This window comes from Penicillium soppii (genome assembly GCF_028829465.1).
Source record: "Penicillium soppii strain IBT 18220 chromosome Unknown utg000006l, whole genome shotgun sequence".
NCBI classification, from domain to species: domain Eukaryota; kingdom Fungi; phylum Ascomycota; class Eurotiomycetes; order Eurotiales; family Aspergillaceae; genus Penicillium; species Penicillium soppii.
The window spans coordinates 2,305,756-2,322,967 of NW_026643236.1; the positions used below are offsets into that span (position 1 = coordinate 2,305,756).

Consider the following 17,212-nt stretch of genomic DNA (forward strand, 5'->3'; position numbering starts at 1 on the left):
GTTGGTAAGGTATATGTTCAATTTATTTTGCATGGGAACTTTAGGTCCGTCAATCCTGGTAACTTTGTCATTTGATTGAACACCCTGCGAACTTTCCGCCGAATGCAACATTTTGGAAATTTTGCAGGAGTATACACAGGTCAATAATCATTATTTTGAAAACCTCGTCCCCTCGATTGAAAGCACACCCACCGTTATAGTCCATTGATCAGACTATATTGAGAGATACCAAGTTTCGAAATGACTACGGTGGTCGGTTATTTGACCTACAAAAAGCTGTCATGGTCGAAGATCACAAGATTCGCGTTCACATGTCACATTCCTCTGAGTACTGTGTCAATTTGAGATTGAATCTATCGGCCAAGCTAGAAAAGCCTATTGTATGCTCGTTCCAATTGGTGCCCGCAATCCAGATACCATCCCTCAGCTGATGGCAAGGTTCGCATGTATCGAAGTCACCAGATCTGCGAAAGGAGCAATAATGGAAGACCGCGTCGACTAGAATAGCAGCTTCGCATATATCGCAGACATCTTTATCAATTATATCCTCACTGCTTTGGTGGATAGACAGAAGGGTGCACTTGCGCTCAAGTAATCCTTCAACAAAGCTCCGAAAGGCTTTTTTAAACATCATGTAATTCTCGATTTATAGCATGAGAGAGTGTTTGTCTGACTTGGATGATATTGCCTTTTGCCATCTTAAATTGCTCTGGGGGCTAAAGCATTTGTGCGTTCCGAGTATCGATTTTGTAAGAAACCTCGCAATGTGACGCATGATAGCATATTTGAAAGTGGCTGACCCCTCTTGGGGCGGGCCATGATTCTGAGACGAAAACAATGTTTCAGTCAGTTGAGCCTTTGACGGATATGAGGAAGCATGTAGAGTCCTAGGTTAAAACTACATGATGCCTGTACAAGGATGGAAGTAAGAGATAACATGGAGTGAAGAAAAAGAAGGAGTAGATGAAAGTAAATCTCGACCGAGAGAAGTGAGATAGAATTGAAAAAAAATGAAAGTATAAAGGTCAGGCGGCTTTCAGGGAGCGCTTCTAGAAGTGCAAAAAACAAATACCACTGGATTGAAGACGTAAACGTCTACCCAGATGGCTCTTATGCTGCTTCTCCAGAGTGAGCCCTTACCCACGGTCTATAGATTCACGAGAAATTGATTGTGGGGAAGCTAGACGTCGAGGGATTTGTAACAGAGTATGCGGCGAAACCGATGGTACAATGGTCCTCAATGCTCTTTTTTGACCGGCCCGGGGTCATGGAGGCCTGAAGAGAGTAATTGGATTTGGTAGGGCCGTCTGCCATTGACAGTGGCTAAAACCTCCAACTTTTGGCTTTTAAGAGCTAGATTAGTGATGTGTGAGGTCATATAAGTCAGAACTTAATTTCATATTGCTTAGCTCGATACATTTCAGTAGCAAGATCTATAATGGTCAACTTAACGTTCGGGCCACTGTTGGGGACCTTAATGACAACCATTTTGAATGGAATGTAGATGTGTGGCGGAAGTGATGGGGGAAAGAGAGTTAGTACAGGTGAGCAGAATAAGAAAGAGCCAAAGTTAGACCAAGATAGGATAAAGAGAGCCAGGTGTACGTGAAGTGGTCGAATAAAGCTTGAAAGCTTACATTCAGTGTGATTTCCTTGTTGTTTGCCTATCTTTGAACGAGGGACTTATACCAGAACGCGTGTCCTAGATACGGCTTGCAGCTGAAGCATTGCACTTCTACCAGAAGGATGTTATTTCTCTTGTCATTTCGATGATTCTCTGTGATCAGATTGATCCATGTATGGATTCGAAACTTCCTCGCTTCCCCAATATGTGTAGCCCCAGGTCATGTGTCATTATGTTTGAGTCATCTTGTTATCTTTGGGATAGGTTCAATTGTAGCCTTCATCCGAAAGATCCTGGTGAACTTCTTCGTGAAACCAAGGTTCACTGCTGGCCTAACGGTGGGCCATTATTTGCGTCAATCACAATTAGTTGATGTTGAAGCCACGGCCCAAGTTTGAGCGGCCGCCGCCCCACCCGACCCGCCTTGGAACCTTCACCTTCACCCATCACAGAGCAACAATCACGATATGAACCTAATACTTCCAACTTAACGCCAATTAATGCACTTCTTCACTACCCAAGCCCACCCCACGTCTAAAAGAGCCCACTAGATATTCTTCTCCCCGTTATTGTACGAAAACAATCATGGCCGATCCATTCGGGCTAGCCTCCGGAACCCTTGCCCTAGCGACGCTCGCATTTCAAAGCAGCATCTCACTTTATGAGATGGTGAACAGCTTCCATCCACATCCACAGCGTGCGCGCGATCTTCTCGGTGAGCTGGAAGCTTTCAACGCCGTGCTAGCATCCCTCGTTGATCTGGTGAAATCGACCTCTGACATCGATCGCTCAATGCTGGATCTGCCGCTATTGCGATGCGATAATGCCTACAAAATTTTCAGCAGGAGATACTCCAATGTGTATCGCGATCGAGCAGTAACCGTGACTGGGCAACGCTGACGTGTATGGGTGATGAATTTGACGATTTCTGCGACTTGCTGGCACGATCTAAGACCATGATCAATATTGCCTTGACCGATGCGACCCTGTAAGCCTCCCACAGCCAATTCTCTGATTGAATTGGTCACTAATAGTGAGCAAGATGTCGACCTACGGTCGTCGCTGAAAGCATTGGGGGATACGAGGGTCTCATCCAAGATGCGAAAGAGGACCTGGGAGGTCAGATTTCTGTAGTCCAGATGGGTAATCAACCAAAAATCGAGTTGCTCCAAGCTGAAGTCGACGAAAATGACCAAAGCTTTTTTCAAGTCCTAGTTGATGGGTTGTCTATTAAATACATCACCGTGGAACCGGGCATTTACAGCACTGAGGACATGTGCTTTGGCCCTTTTCTGGTGTCGGTCTTGCCGATGTTCCCCACTGGGGACTGGAACGAAGGATTGGTGGCTGAAGATGCAAAAGACGGCAGACCGTTTTTTGCGCGTGTCTGTCTGGCCTCATTCCCCGGCGTTCGGAACACCTGGCATGAAACCTATATCACTGTAATAGATCTGCGTACTCAGTCGTTTCTGAGTGGGTCGCAGATAGGCGTGGAAATTGTGCAAGTGTATCCACACAAGCGGTCCATCCATGGATGTCGTGCATAGTGGAGCGCCCGCCGGGTATGCCCTAGAGTATATAGTATGTGGAGGACGCTACGAGATGTTCAGCCATGGTAGCGGGCGGGCATTTCTTGTGGATGTTGTCAGATATCCAGAAGCGCCATTACCATCTGATTGATGAGTATTTTACATGACGGGGTGGTGCTCGGCCTTTTGTATCTTACACGAACATGCCACTGTACAATTCCTGTGCCCCCTCCTTCCATCTTGTCCACTATGAGTGAGTCTTCTTCACTCACCCATCACTCTGGAGTGTTGCGTTTTCAGATTTGCAAATTGGCTCCCAAATTTCCCCCGTCAAAATTGCATTTTGTCCGCGATATGATGATGAGCCAGTCACTTACTACATCTAAAATGGCCGAAGAAGCTAAATGCAGCTAGGCTACGATTATAAATACTCGCAGAGCGCTGTACAGTACTTCCCAAAACTGGTGTCACCACTTATTTCAAGCCTTTCAGATATCGGTATACTTCAACAAAAGCCTCAAGCCATTCTTCCTCCTTCAAATTATGAGGGTCCCACTGGCAGATATCTGGTCGCCTAAAGGCACGAGGAGTACCCAATTTGTGTGGTGTGAAATACGGTCCATCCACATGAACACAGTCCATCAATTCGTTTTTCTCAGACCAAGGCGTATTGCCGGTTCGAAGCACCATGCCATCGGAGTTTGTGACCATGGAGTGTCTTATTTCCGACCGCTTCTTGGGAGTCATCAGAGGTGATAAGTGAAAGAGAGACATTCCACCAGCAACAATGCGTGCTGATTCTTGGATTGAAGACGGATGTGGCGCTGCGAGGTTTGATCCAACGACAGTATCCACCGTCAATTGATCGCCTGTCGTGATATTATGCTTTTGCATCATCTTCAACAGCTCAACCAGCGCGGAGTCAAAGGGGGTGATTTCAAAGAACTCGTATTCAAAATGCTCTGAGGCTACCAACCTCTGCCCGACAGCTCTCAGGGTTTTGTCGGCGGTCTTTCGCATTCTCGAGACGATATGCGCAGTATTGGGTCTTCGCTCTTGATGAGGATCCAGTGTGCGCTTCAGAATGTCTGGATTTGCCTCCAACATATTTGCTGCCCAGTGGAGCTCAGTAGACCTCTGTTTAAACAAATTGGCCTTAGCTTTCTTAATGGCCTCCCACCATTCCTTCATATCCTCGAAGGAATAATTGTCTTGAGGTGGACTATTTCTAGCCAACTCAGGATAATCCGGGGCACCGAGTTGAGTCAAGTCTGTTTGATGCCAATGTAGGTAGAGCTCACGGCGGATATTCTCTCTCATTTCCACAATGATCATTTTGTAATTCTTTGGCTCAATACAATGAATATTCAGAGGAAGCCATCGAGACTCAAGCCCAGCTTTTGAGCTAAGCGCTGGGCTCACTTCTTTGAAAAAGCTGTTGTGGAATTGGGCGGCAAATCTGGTCCTTGCGAGGGTATCCGGATCGGAGCTGAAACCGAACATAGCACGACAGACAGGATGCGACACAATGCAGGCGTCAACACGTTCATCATTGTGACAAAGTAACTTGAGGATGTCCTTCACTCGCAGATCATCGATGATCAGATGCGCAAGTTCGGTCGGAATTGTCGCCAAGCTCCTGACAATGGAGCTGATGGTTGTTTTGATCATGTTTGTTTACCTTTCATGGAAAGAGTTATAGAGGATAAATTCGTGGATTGAGATACCAATACAACCACTGACTCATAATCATATGATATGACGTGGTGTCGCATTATCTGTCTAGAATTTTCTATTTGGCCCCCAGTTTGTTGTTGACGTTTGACTCATTTGGCTCAATTGAGCCGCACAGCTTACGGCCTAATTTTTTTGTTTATTTTGGCAAAGTAAAAATCAACAATCGATTCATTATGGCAAAGGAAATTCAAACAAACGAGCTTCACGACTTGATCAATCTGCAAGATGCTGAGACGATCGCCGAGCGCCTGCGAACAGATCAACAACTTTGCAGAGAAAACAAGTTACCCAGCACGCTGGCTATAAAGTTATGCTCTGCTCCAGATTCGCTTCTCGAAGTGATAGCATGGTACCTCACGCCGTACAGCGAAGTATCAAAAGCCTTGCGGTTGACCAGGTGTAATAGCATCATCAAAGGCATCAAGGCATATCTGAGCCAACTGGAGAACAGGACAGATGGACAGAACACATCCAGAGATAATTTCCACATACCAACAGAAACCGAACTGGAAGCGACGCTCAAAGTCCTAGACTACCTCCAGAAACACAATCTGGTGTCTCAGGTCACCGCAGCGGACCCATTAGCTGCTGTGATTCTCACTGTGAAAGCTCAGTTTTCTATGGACCATATCCTTCGAACTGCGCAGCACACAAAATTGAAGAAACAAAAAGAACCTCGAAAATTTAGTGAAAAAATGAGGTGCTATATCTGTCGATATGTGTTTTCGGCTAGTGAGGCCCATGAATTATATCCCTCATTGTGCCGCCAATGTGGCATGTTCAACGTTGGTTGTGCACAGCTTTCATTGCCCGATAGGCTGAATCTCACTGGCAAATTCGCTCTCATCACTGGCGGAAGAATCAATCTCGGTTACTCAACCGCTCTGAGACTACTTAGGTGCGGTGCCAACGTCATTGTCTCGTCTCGGTACCCTGCTGATGCAGCAGCGCGTTATGCAAAGGAGACCGACTTTTCGCAATGGGGCTCTAGATTAAAAGTTGTCGGTGCCGACTTCCGAACTGCAAAGGATGCCTTTCGACTTGTTCATATAGTCAAAAACTTACTTTGTGCTTGGGAAGGCGAAAATAAATTCGAGAATCAACGGCGCCTCGACATTCTAATCAACAATGCGGCTCAAACCTTGACAGACCCGATCAAAGCAGAAGTCGAAGCAATTGCAAGAGAAGAACAGCTCAAGGACCATACTGCGACAAAACTCTTGCTCGCGAGTACGAGCGATTCCTACAAACCCAGAGTTCGCGGAGGTCTTCAGTCCTCCTGGATCTCTAGCATAGAAAGCGGCAAAACAAAGCTTTATATTGAGAATGATGCAAAAAATAACCAGGCCGAGATTCAAAACACCCACAAGGGTCTTCGAACAACCAATGATGCGGACCCCGCGAAATCCTCCTGGGTCCAATCACTCTCTGAGATCCCATACGAAGACTTGATCAGCGCGCACTCCGTCAATGCATTCGTCCCTTTAATTCTGTGTCGCGAACTCCTCAAAAACATGGGCTCGGAGCCACCGCATTCGAAGCATCAACCACACGGGTATATAGTGAATGTCTCATCCCGTGAAGGTATACTGGAGGACGTACCCCATTCTCGCAGTAAAGCTGGCCATCACGTTCACACAAATATGTCTAAAGCGGCTATCAATATGATCACAGAAACGGAAGCGCAAACTGCGTGGAAGAGCCGGCGTGTTGCTATGAATACTGTTGATCCCGGCTATATGAGTGCTGCGCCGGAGTATCAGCGAGATGAAGGGTGTCCGATTGGGTTTGAGGATGGCGCTGCGAGGGTCTTGTGGCCTATTGCTGTTGGCGAGTTGGAGGGAGGGTCATTTCGGGCAGGTTTTTGAAGCACTTTCAGGAGGGAATTTCTCTTACACGTAGAGGGTAGTAGATTTCAGGGTTGTACGCTGTGTCTCCACCGTCTGGAAAAATCAATTTGAAAGGTATCCGGCTGCTTAGGTACATCCATCGAAGAAAAGCACCTTCAAAATCTCATAGTAGGGATTTCTTTATTCACGTTCTCGACTCAGCGCCGAACATCTTTTACGAAACGTCGAGAAATACCCATCTTTATGCCCTTGCCAATAAAGAACTCCGGAATTTGATCCTTGTAGACCTACTCAAGATCAAGGCCATTGTCGAGCATCACTTCATAGACTTCCCGAAACGCAGCCTTGAGGGTGTTGTCAGTCACATTTGAAACCCACCACTCACTATGTTCCTTGACTGCTTCGTCCGTAGGTCCCAAAATCTCGAACGAGCTGACTTCAAGTCAACAGCCTGGGAAGCCGAAATGTCTGTCCCAGAGCCATGAGGCTGCGAGGGCAGGACATTGATATCGATAGGAGGATTATAGAGGATTATAAAATCGAGTTTCAAATTTGGGTATAATATGAACCTAGTGCAGCACAATCACGCAGATGTGGTGAAAATGTGTTCCTGACTCTCGTTAACAGTTTCCGCCAGTATGGTTGTCCCCATTCCCCCGCTAGGTTTCTTTTTCCCGCCACTTTTTATGATTTGTATCTTGTGCACACCGTGGAGCTCATGTTGTGTATCTCCTGTTGACTCCTTGTATTTTGAATCTAAGGTTGACCCGAAGCGGCGGAAAAGGGGCAATGGTTTTAGAGATGAGAGAGATCCAGCGACGAGGCCTAGATTGAACTCAATGGACATCCAGTATAGCGATGATGCTGAGTCGTCTGTGATTGAAGGTCAGTATGAGCCACCAAGTCAAAGTGCAGGATCGTATTAGCGGGTTCTTACAGGTAAGGTCTGTGGTGCCTCTGCGTAGGTAGTCCAGCGTGCTGAAGCGGACGACGGGGGCGATGCAGGCGATGATACCTTGAGATAAAAGTTAATATTGCTTGGAACTGGAATTTTCCCGGTGTGCACCAACCTGTTCCAAAGATCACAAGCAAGGCAGCTACTTTCCTCCTGGGCATGTGCAGTTTGCACAGGATTGGCAGTGGCGCAAGCAAGGTGAGAACATCGCATGCGAAAATAAGCACTGCTTGGTATAGTACAATCTGAAATAGCTTGTACTGCGTGTAGCATTTCGGATTTTTGATAGTCAAGTCGTATGCGGCCCTGCAATATTGCTAATTAATGAATGTCAATAGACAATGCGGGAGAAAGAAGTTCTCAATCACCTTGGAGGGTCACATTGGAAGGCTAGAACGAGAGAGCCGGAGAGCGAAAATAGGACTTGGAAGATCATTAAGCATGTAGTAAACCAATTCATCCACTCTAATCGCGAGGGAATTCCGGAGAAATTAGCGCGCGATATCTCGGGATTGTTGCCAAATTGGCGAAGAACATACCTTTGACGAATATCCGTCGTAGGAATAACAGCAAGCTGATTTTGACAGACAGTGAAGCGTACAGATACATGCACATTGCTGCATAATAGAGCTATATGATCCGTCAGAAACCATCGGATCTTTCGTGAAATTATCGACATGGAGGACGTATGTGATGATACCTTTAGCCAAGTTGCTCTATCTGCACTAGAAACTTTGTCAAAGTGGCGCCCTTCTCCATAGTAGACGACCGCAATTCCCAATCCATTAAAGAATTGCGTAATCACCTATTGAATCTGTTAGTCTCGACGACTGATCCATGACCGCAATTCAACTCGGGAGTGAGGCATACCAACGCGATGCAGACAGCAATATCGTCGAATCCAAACTTTTTGATAATTACGGACCTTGTGTAAAGCTGCAAGAGGCATTAGCTCACAATTGATATCGATCCGGATCTCGTGTTGGCGAGCCCTTCAAGCGGGGATCTAACTCTCAAGCCGCATACAATCATCGACAAGACCGATGTACCAATGATTAGGCCATATGTGAGCGACTGCGTATATCGCTCCTCTGCTGTCAAGCTGGGATCGCCATCTGAAGTAGACATGGCAGCTTTTAGGTAGGCCTGGGTTTCTGCATAGTAGTTGCGTTAAGCATATGTGAAGTGGACGGGGCGTTTTTATCACTTGGTAATTAAATGTAGTTGTCTAAATGAACAACTCCTTGTTCTCACTAGCCTATTGTTCAAGCCAAGTTCACTACTCCAGTTTGGGTATAACTGTCTGTGCGGGTGGACAGAATCAGCGTCCCGTCCCGTCCGACTAAACGGTCATTTGGGCCCCATGCAAAAGTACTTCCTACCCCCAGTTTTCCATTGGCTGGCATCCAGTTCCCGGAGTCCGCTTGGCATGTACAGGTGGTCTAAGGTTTTGAGCTATCACATTAGCTGCTTATTTATCCATCCTCACTTTGAGCTATCGAGTGGCGGGTCTGGCGACATTAAAAACGATCAGCGCTGTCAACGTTGAAGTTACATATTAAGGTAGGATTGATAATTGACTTCAGCGCAAGTAGTGAGTCCACAAGTACAAGGCAACTGACAATAAATACGAGATACTACAATAATAATCGAGAGTCTCAATAGTCTTAACTCAAGCGCGACCCCATGTGGACCGTCACCGTTAGCGCCCCCCTGTCAGTTTCACGCCAATCCTAGAGACTTTCCGAAATTAATTATCTTGAATGTGGAAAAATTAAAGGGGCTTTAGTAATAGGTACATTCTTCTGAACATTCTTAATAGTTTTCTTTATATTAATTTTGTGATGCAAGAACAGATCAAATTGATCTATCTCTTTCCCCGCTGGATTTCTGACCTGTGACACGTTTCGTCTCAGATATTTGTCAATGGCTCCGTCCAATCAAGACTCGGGTCAATTCAAGATCCTCATTGCCGGTGGGAGTCTCGTGGGGCTTGGCTTGGCCCTAGCTTTTGAGCGCGCTGGAATCGACTACGAGCTTTTCGAAAAGGGAGACTTCGCACCTCAACTCGGGGCCTCTATCGGAATTCACCCGCATACCATAAGAATTCTACAACAATTGGGGGTATGGCGAGATATTGAGAAACAGGTTATACCTCTGCAGCACAGAAAGCATTATGACGGAAAAGGGCACTGTTTCGAGGACTCGCACGTACTAGTCGAAATTGAACAAATGTAGGTCTATATATAGTTCCAACGTCGGGGATATTGGCGTTGTGACCTCTCAGGTCAACGACTAAATGAAGAAAATATGCTAATGGTGTAACTTGCCCGGGCCGATTCGTATAGTCTCCGACGCCCTATTATTTTTATGGAGCGATGCAAGGCCCTGGAGGTTCTACAAAGCCACGTGAAAGACAAATCAAAGCTACATGCTCATACCGCCGTTGTTGGATATGAAGAAACCGCAGATGGGGTTATCCTCTCCACCCAAGATGGCAAACAACATCATGGCGATATCCTTATTGGTGCGGACGGTATCCACAGCAATGTTCGGAAGTTGATGGCCGAAAAGATCAGCGCGAAGGACCAGATTCTCGCCAAACAGATCAACGATGGTTGGTGCATGCCCTCTTGGCTTGCTTCGAACCCCATTCAACTAACATAGTTTCTGGAATGTAGCGTTCACAAGCGAGTACAATTGCATCTTTGCGGTTTCTCGGAACGATCCCGAGAATCAGTTCTTGCCTGATGCAATGGTTCACAACGTTTACTACGATGGCTTCTCTGCAGTTACAGCTGCTGGTGTGCATGGGCTTGTATTTTGGTTCCTTTTCGTCAAGAACTCAGAGCTCACAACAACCCCCAACTGCCCGCGGTTCGGTGACAAGGATGCAGAGGCATGTATCCAGATGTATGGAAGCTCGCTCGTAGGTCCCGGATACACTGTGAAGGATCTCTGGGACGCTCGGGTCAAAGCCACAATGGTACCCCTCGAAGAGGGTGTTATTAGCCAGTGGTGTCATAGCCGGGTAGTTTTGATGGGTGATTCAGTTCATAAGGTTTGAATCTCCTTTCACATCAACAACTTGATGGAGCCATTTAACTAAACTTCCTCTTCTCAACAGGCTACAATCAACCCTGGATTAGGTGGCAACTTGGCCTACGAGGGTATCGCTCGTTTCACCAATGGTCTCGTACCTTTGCTAAAAGCAAACCCCAAACCATCCCTTGAAGAGTTGACAGAGGTTTTCAATCAGTATATCACTGGTCAGATGCCTCGAGCGAAAACAGTCGTTGATCTTTCCGGTCAGATTACACGCTATGAAGCCCAAGATAGCTGGATTCTCAAGTTTGCAGCTCGCCACATCGTTCCATGGGTCAGTGACGGACTCAAGGCAAAGCTGTATGCCAGCTTCTCGAAAGGCGGTCCATGGTTAGAATATCTCCCGTTACCTACCATGGATCTCGATCTGGCTCAAGTCCCCGCCGAGCCCAGCTGGAGCATTTCTTCGAAGCTTATTGCAGGTACAGCCGTGGTGGGCGTTGCTGCTATCTTCTGGCAGAAATTTCGAGGGCCTATAGACTCTCTCTTCTAGCTCGCGTAACGGCCTATAATGTACATACTCGCAACCTTGAACTTGATCTCTGTAATCCCAGCTTGTTCATTTGAAATCCGTATTATATCTTATAGACCGTCTGCTAGAACTGCTACACTAACGATTGAGTTAAATGTTATCAAAGCTTTGGACAAGCATACTCAAGAATATCCGACCGGCTCCTTCTATATATATGAGCCGTCGCAACATGAATAATTAGCAATCTACCCTCAGTACGTAATCACGGAGAACATATGAAGGAGTTATATATTCAGCTCATCTCTATAGACCGTCTTGCACTACTTCAACTAAAGCGACGGTTATGAAACAATTTTAATTGTTTTTATAATCATGGTACCTCGGAATAAGGGACGCATCGCCCGACTTTTTCTTTCAGCGAGCAATCCCATGCTACAACAAGGCGTATGTCGGTACTATCAAAGCGATTGTATTCATTTGGGAAAGCAATACAATCTAGACAAAAGAGCCCGCGTAAACTTCATAAGATACCGTGCGGACTTAGCAAAAGCAACCACGTATCAATCAATCACAATACAAACATAAACAACTATTAACCCATCTGTCCTGTACATTCACAATACCAAGCATCCAGCCCAATATGTAAAATCGACTTGGTAGAATTTGCACATGCCAGCGCCAGTCAAAGCCGCCACTCAATCACAGATTCAACAACAGCATTGGCAGTCTCAGCCACTCGAAACTTCCAACATTGACAAGTTTACTGAGGGGGAAGGTGGAAGCGACCAGGGCGTCCAGTAGGTGCACCGCTGGGAGGAGGGCCAGTGGGGGTAGGCAGGTTGGTTGGCAGGTTATCCGGGAAGCCAATGGGGGTCGGGAAGTCGCGCTTCTCGAAAGGCAGCGAGAAAGGCAGGCTGGTGGAAATTGAGAAGGGCAGATCGGTAGGGAACTGGCGCTTGTCAAAGCCGCTGGGGAGAGCAGTTGGGGAGCCTGAGGGGGGAGGGCCAGTTGGGGTAGGGAAGTCTCCGGAAGGAGGGCCTCCGTGAGGACCGTGGGGGCCGACTCCGGCGAGCCCGAACTGGCGCTTCTCGTGTTCGGGGGCGGCGGAGGGAGCGGGAATGGTGAAGGGCAGGCTGGAGATGCCGCTGAAGATGGGGAAGCCGGGGAAGTCACGCTTCTCGAAGCCGCTGGGGGCGGCGCTGGGGGTCGGCAGGAGGCCAATGGGTGAGCCTGCTGGGGTTGGTGCGTCGCTTGGGGGGACACCTGGGGGCCCGTGGGGGCCGTGAGGACCGGCGCCGGGGACGCCGCCCTGGGGGAGGGCGAGGGCACAGCCCATCAAGCCCATTGCCGCGATGCCGGTGTACTTCATTGTGGACTAAGTAGAGGGTGGATTTGGAATGAGGGTTTGGATTATTGAGGTGATGTTCAACTTGATATATCAAACAAGATTGAAAATTTAAGGTGAGACATTGCTGGGGTCGAGGACATCTTTATACAATATTGCAGCGTATCAATCTGCAGCATGGAAAACAGTGGATTCCGTCATCGGGCCATGACTTCAGCATCGATACGGAGTACTAAAGGCTGGCTAGACCGACAGGCTTGAAACTGATGTGGATTTGACGATCTTAACCTAAGACACCGCTAGTCCAGGGACGGGGTCCTGCTATATTCAGGCACAGGCACACACAAGGGTTTCGGCAATTGCGGTGTCTGGGACTGAGGTATTTTCCCAGCGCTGGCCAGCCAACGCACCGAACCGGTAAAAGTGGTTCTGAGTCCATCAGGGCAAGTATCGACAGTCGGCTAAACGCCGAAGGCATGTACCAAAACGATAGCGCGATGATCATCGTCTGCCTCGTTGTGGCTTGTGATATTGCTGTGATATTACCTGGGTGGCCTGACCATATCATATTTGAGGACATTCCGCAGGACCTGCCTGAAGGATTTCTTGATCCTGATCAAAATGGGGGCCGATCATTTGGGCCGAACCCTTCCATGGTTGAATGGCGTGAGAGGCCTCAAAAAGGGGTAAGAGCACATCATGTTGACGTACACTCTTTTTCTTTCCCCGGCATTTCAAGTGAAGATTCTTCAAAATGAGCCTTCGTTTTGTTTCAAGACCATATTTGCCACAGGCGGCTTATCATGTTGATACACGTTCTGTGTCAGAGTGCTGGGATCCAAATAAAGTGGGATCAAGTGGACTAAAGTGGATTCGGGGGCGATGATGCATTAGGGAAAAGATTGGCAGGGCCAACTGATTGATAAGTGTCATCCAATGGACTCCCACTGATCGGCAAGAATCCATCCACTCAATTAAGAGGCTGGGATCTTGTTTGTAGTCAGAATCCAAGACTCAAGAATGGTCTGAGCCAAAAGACGCAAAACATGGCACGAGTATCCATGGAAGGAAGACGCAATTTCTTCTGCAGACGTTCGAGAAGAATTTTCGTATTCTTGGTGGTTAGCAGGATCAAACCTGAAGAACCTGCAGATCACGAATATAGCCCTAGAGTCGTCGTCAGCACTGACAATCTCCGCCAATTACAGCCCGCCCTCGCAATCCAAACTTGATCAAGCTATAAATTCCCCAGCAACTAGTGGATCCTGCGATGATCACTGGATTCATCTTTGAACAATGCACAGTACGATGTAGCAACACAATTATCAGAAGTGTCGCCTTCGGCATTAAAATGTTGAAATGTTGCCAATCGACGTATGAAATTCCATCTATATCGTAAACGCGTTATTTGAGACGTCAATGAGCCAATTCGCTGGGGATTCAGTAGCCGATACTTGCCCGTTATTGAATTGCCGAATCTCCACTTCTTCCTCGTTGGCGTAAATGTAGATGCGGCCAAGCATTGTCGGCCTCATGAATAAGCGGGATCCTGGGCGGGATGTCCAACTTTGTCGGGGCTACTGACGAGATACAGTTTAGCTTCACATCAGTCCGGGCGGAATTTCGTATAGCGTATACATTTGTAGCTTAGAATGTGGCTTAACTAGTTATACAATATTATACTCATGTTTGACTCGAAACGTTGAAACATTGAAGACATTGTCTAGATCTCGTGGTGTACACGCAACTGTTTCGCTATATACCGCCACATGCTTGACATAGAGTGCAGAGCGGGAAGATTGAAAATTGAAAAGCGAAAGCAAAGAGCGAATGGGGAAATGAATCCCGCCCATGCTGGCATTTAAACCCCGAAAGAAAAATGCCCAAATCTAAATGACATCGTGTAGCATCGTAATAACCAAAAGCCCCTATTCCAACGCCAGCAGATTGATGTATCTCGACCGAAAGCGAATCCGAAATGTTTAATGCAAGAATTCTGGTCAACCATCCCGTGAGTGGGGCCAGATTGAATTGATTTAATTAACCATATGCCAAACGATACTCTGGCAAATTCTCAGTGGCGTAGTTTCCGCAAAGAATCAGGCGAGCTCGGCACCGTCGGAGTCATACTGAGTATATGACGGGAAGATGGTGGAATAGCCATATCGTGTGGATAAGACTGCTTCGAGCGCGTAGAATTGTGGGTCAGTCCCGAGGAGAATGAGGATCGACGGGATCGAACGGGGCTACGAGGTGCGTGGTATGCTCCACTGGATAGGTCTGAGGATGTTCGACCGGCGAGTCGGGGGCGGAGGGTGTATGAACAGTCGAGGTCGTCTTCGCTGCTCGAGTCGATGTCGAAGATTGAGTTGGTGAATGTGACTGAGGAGGTGCGTCTTTGCGATTTACATGGGATTGTATCAGGTGGGTTCTCGAGGGAGACGGTGCTACGGGCTTTTCTGAGCTCATGGGCTGGTTTATTGGGATTCCCAGTCGAGCGTCGGTTTTCTAGCTCGTGGCTGCCGGATCCTCTTCGTCGGCGATAGCGGCCTCGTCCGCAATCTCCTGAGTCGACGGAATGCCGTATCGAGTTTGGCATGCGTAAATCAACCTGGCTCGGACTGAACGCTACCCGGGCCCGCATCTGTTGGATAGCACTATCGAGGGCCAGCTCGATGGCGCAGTGGTTTCGGATCCGGCTTAATCTCGGCCAGGTTGCGCGCTCGCCGCTTAAACATGCTGATAGCATGAACTCTTTTGTCGGGTTCTCAAGGAGTCGAGGGAAGTTGGAGGAAATCAATTCTGGGTATATGTTTATATCACCGTGGTACTTCTGGTTCACGATCGAGGCAAACTTGGTCATCGATGTTGGGAAGACTCCAAGTTCTGACAGGACATTCATTCGATGCAGGACCTCGTCTTTGGCAAGGTGTGTCATGGTGCTCATCCATCGTGGAATAAAAGCCGTGCCTGATTCTGCCTGATTCTGCGGGCCCGTCTCTTTTGGGAGGAATGGTACCACGTGAGGATTTACCTGCGATACGATGAAATGGTTGACGTTGAACATTTCTGACAACCTTGTCATTGGCAGATCACCATCGACAGAACCATCGATATACTGTTTGTGGAGGTCGTTCCAAGGGACGGCTTCACCTGTCAATGGATCCTTGGCCATTAACGTATAAGGTCTAAACACGAATGGCACAGAACACGAGACGGCACTTGATGGATATCAGAAAGGATTCAAAGGTGCGTGAGAACGAAGAACTTACACAGCAGACCAGATTAAAACATTGGGCGCAGAGATATAATTTAGCAACCGTGGAAGCTCATACATACCAGCACTAGAAACGCAGATATTCAATATCCTGCGCGTGCGGTTATAGGCTTCCTGGAAGGTCATGTCTCCCAGCCAATTTCTGATGGTATTCGCCAAATGCGAAATATCCAGGAAAGACCCAAACTTCAAAAAGCGGGTCATCTTTTGCAAGATGTTCTCCTCCATGCCCTTCTCGTTAAAAACAGCAAAGTCGCCATGGACATAGGTGTCCAAGAGCGCGGGAAGCTCTTCATCCGTCCGTGTACAAAACACCGCACAAACGATAGCACCAGCAGATGCACCAGAAATTATCCTCGGGATCATTTTCGCCTCATAAAGAGCCTTTAAGACCCCAATATGGGTCATTCCAAAAGTTGCACCACCAGAGAACAACAGTGCACTGCGTCCAAAAGCCTGTCTAGCCGCGAGCAACTGGTCAAGAATATACTTCAACTCCAACCCATCGCAGCGGTCGTGGACCGAGAGGTCCACAAGCGTAGCAATCGTCTCCAACGCCGCAGTATTATACCGATCGATTAGATCCTTGGTACCGATATGCGAATGCCGATACAGCGACGCATTGCTCATCTGCGCAAGGTCACGACTCAAGGCCGTCCGAACAAGGAACAGCATGCGACTAACATCGCAACTAATGCGCGCCTCGTCCAGCTGCTTCAGCCGATCCTGCACCAAGCCCGGATCATACTCGGTGCAATCGACCGTGCGCTTCCAGGCATTGTTATCTTCTAGCTCGTCAAGTTCGGATGCACAACTGCGCCATTCGTCGTACGACACGGCCTGCGGGCGGATTAGAAAATGGTCTTGGCCTAGACTCGAGGGATTGTACTTACGTTTTTGATGCGGAGATACAGGACTTGTTTGCGGTCTTGGATCTCGGCCTTTGCGTGGCGCTCGTCTTTGGTTAGGCCATCGCGGTAGGTGTGAATGGTATCACCGGCCCAGGTCCAGGAGTCTTTTACTAGGGATGTGACGCTGGGGACGGAGATTGCTTTGCGGAGGCGTGGTTCGATCTTGCGACAGGCTATTGTGGAGTCGCCCAGTACCGGCATCGCAGGCCTGTGCATCGGTCCAAGCCATTCAGCCGTATGAAACGGGTTTGGATTTGAAGGAGTTTAAATGATATATATCTCAGTATTCTGCGAGATAAGTGGGAAGTTGAGAGAATGTAAGTTGAAGTAAATGTTCAGGCGGTAAGAACGTCACGAGGGATGGAGGATCCGCCCGATTCCATTTCGGAGTTGGGCCGCCCTGTGGA

General features: G+C 47.7%; 7 protein-coding genes across 7 annotated transcripts; 3 read left to right on the forward strand and 4 right to left on the reverse strand.

Annotated features, from left to right (window-relative positions):
- Positions 1-2,209: 2,209 nt before the first annotated feature.
- Positions 2,210-3,171, forward strand: N7529_008233 (uncharacterized protein; the record flags this gene model as incomplete). Its single annotated transcript, XM_057243760.1, has 3 exons — positions 2,210-2,386; positions 2,467-2,612; positions 2,667-3,171. The coding sequence occupies 3 exons, from the start codon at positions 2,210-2,212 to the stop codon at positions 3,169-3,171; spliced, it is 828 nt and encodes a 275-aa protein (XP_057095298.1).
- Positions 3,172-3,627: 456 nt separating this feature from the next.
- Positions 3,628-4,824, reverse strand: N7529_008234 (uncharacterized protein; the record flags this gene model as incomplete). The annotated part of the gene is made up of 1 exon (XM_057243761.1): positions 3,628-4,824. The coding sequence occupies one exon, from the start codon at positions 4,822-4,824 to the stop codon at positions 3,628-3,630; it is 1,197 nt and encodes a 398-aa protein (XP_057095299.1).
- A 239-nt stretch (positions 4,825-5,063) lies between these two features.
- Positions 5,064-6,758, forward strand: N7529_008235 (uncharacterized protein; the record flags this gene model as incomplete). The annotated part of the gene is made up of 1 exon (XM_057243762.1): positions 5,064-6,758. The coding sequence occupies one exon, from the start codon at positions 5,064-5,066 to the stop codon at positions 6,756-6,758; it is 1,695 nt and encodes a 564-aa protein (XP_057095300.1).
- A 269-nt stretch (positions 6,759-7,027) lies between these two features.
- Positions 7,028-9,126, reverse strand: N7529_008236 (uncharacterized protein; the record flags this gene model as incomplete). The annotated part of the gene is made up of 10 exons (XM_057243763.1): positions 7,028-7,172; positions 7,328-7,613; positions 7,678-7,755; positions 7,811-8,001; positions 8,064-8,118; positions 8,235-8,325; positions 8,396-8,500; positions 8,566-8,631; positions 8,722-8,849; positions 9,078-9,126. The coding sequence occupies 10 exons, from the start codon at positions 9,124-9,126 to the stop codon at positions 7,028-7,030; spliced, it is 1,194 nt and encodes a 397-aa protein (XP_057095301.1).
- Positions 9,127-9,621: 495 nt separating this feature from the next.
- N7529_008237 (uncharacterized protein) lies at positions 9,622-11,293 on the forward strand (the record flags this gene model as incomplete). Its single annotated transcript, XM_057243764.1, has 4 exons — positions 9,622-9,929; positions 10,044-10,312; positions 10,377-10,756; positions 10,823-11,293. The coding sequence occupies 4 exons, from the start codon at positions 9,622-9,624 to the stop codon at positions 11,291-11,293; spliced, it is 1,428 nt and encodes a 475-aa protein (XP_057095302.1).
- A 739-nt stretch (positions 11,294-12,032) lies between these two features.
- N7529_008238 (uncharacterized protein) lies at positions 12,033-12,641 on the reverse strand (the record flags this gene model as incomplete). The annotated part of the gene is made up of 1 exon (XM_057243765.1): positions 12,033-12,641. The coding sequence occupies one exon, from the start codon at positions 12,639-12,641 to the stop codon at positions 12,033-12,035; it is 609 nt and encodes a 202-aa protein (XP_057095303.1).
- Positions 12,642-14,691: 2,050 nt separating this feature from the next.
- N7529_008239 (putative Patatin family phospholipase) lies at positions 14,692-17,006 on the reverse strand (the record flags this gene model as incomplete). The annotated part of the gene is made up of 3 exons (XM_057243766.1): positions 14,692-15,838; positions 15,890-16,734; positions 16,788-17,006. The coding sequence occupies 3 exons, from the start codon at positions 17,004-17,006 to the stop codon at positions 14,692-14,694; spliced, it is 2,211 nt and encodes a 736-aa protein (XP_057095304.1).
- Positions 17,007-17,212: the final 206 nt, after the last annotated feature.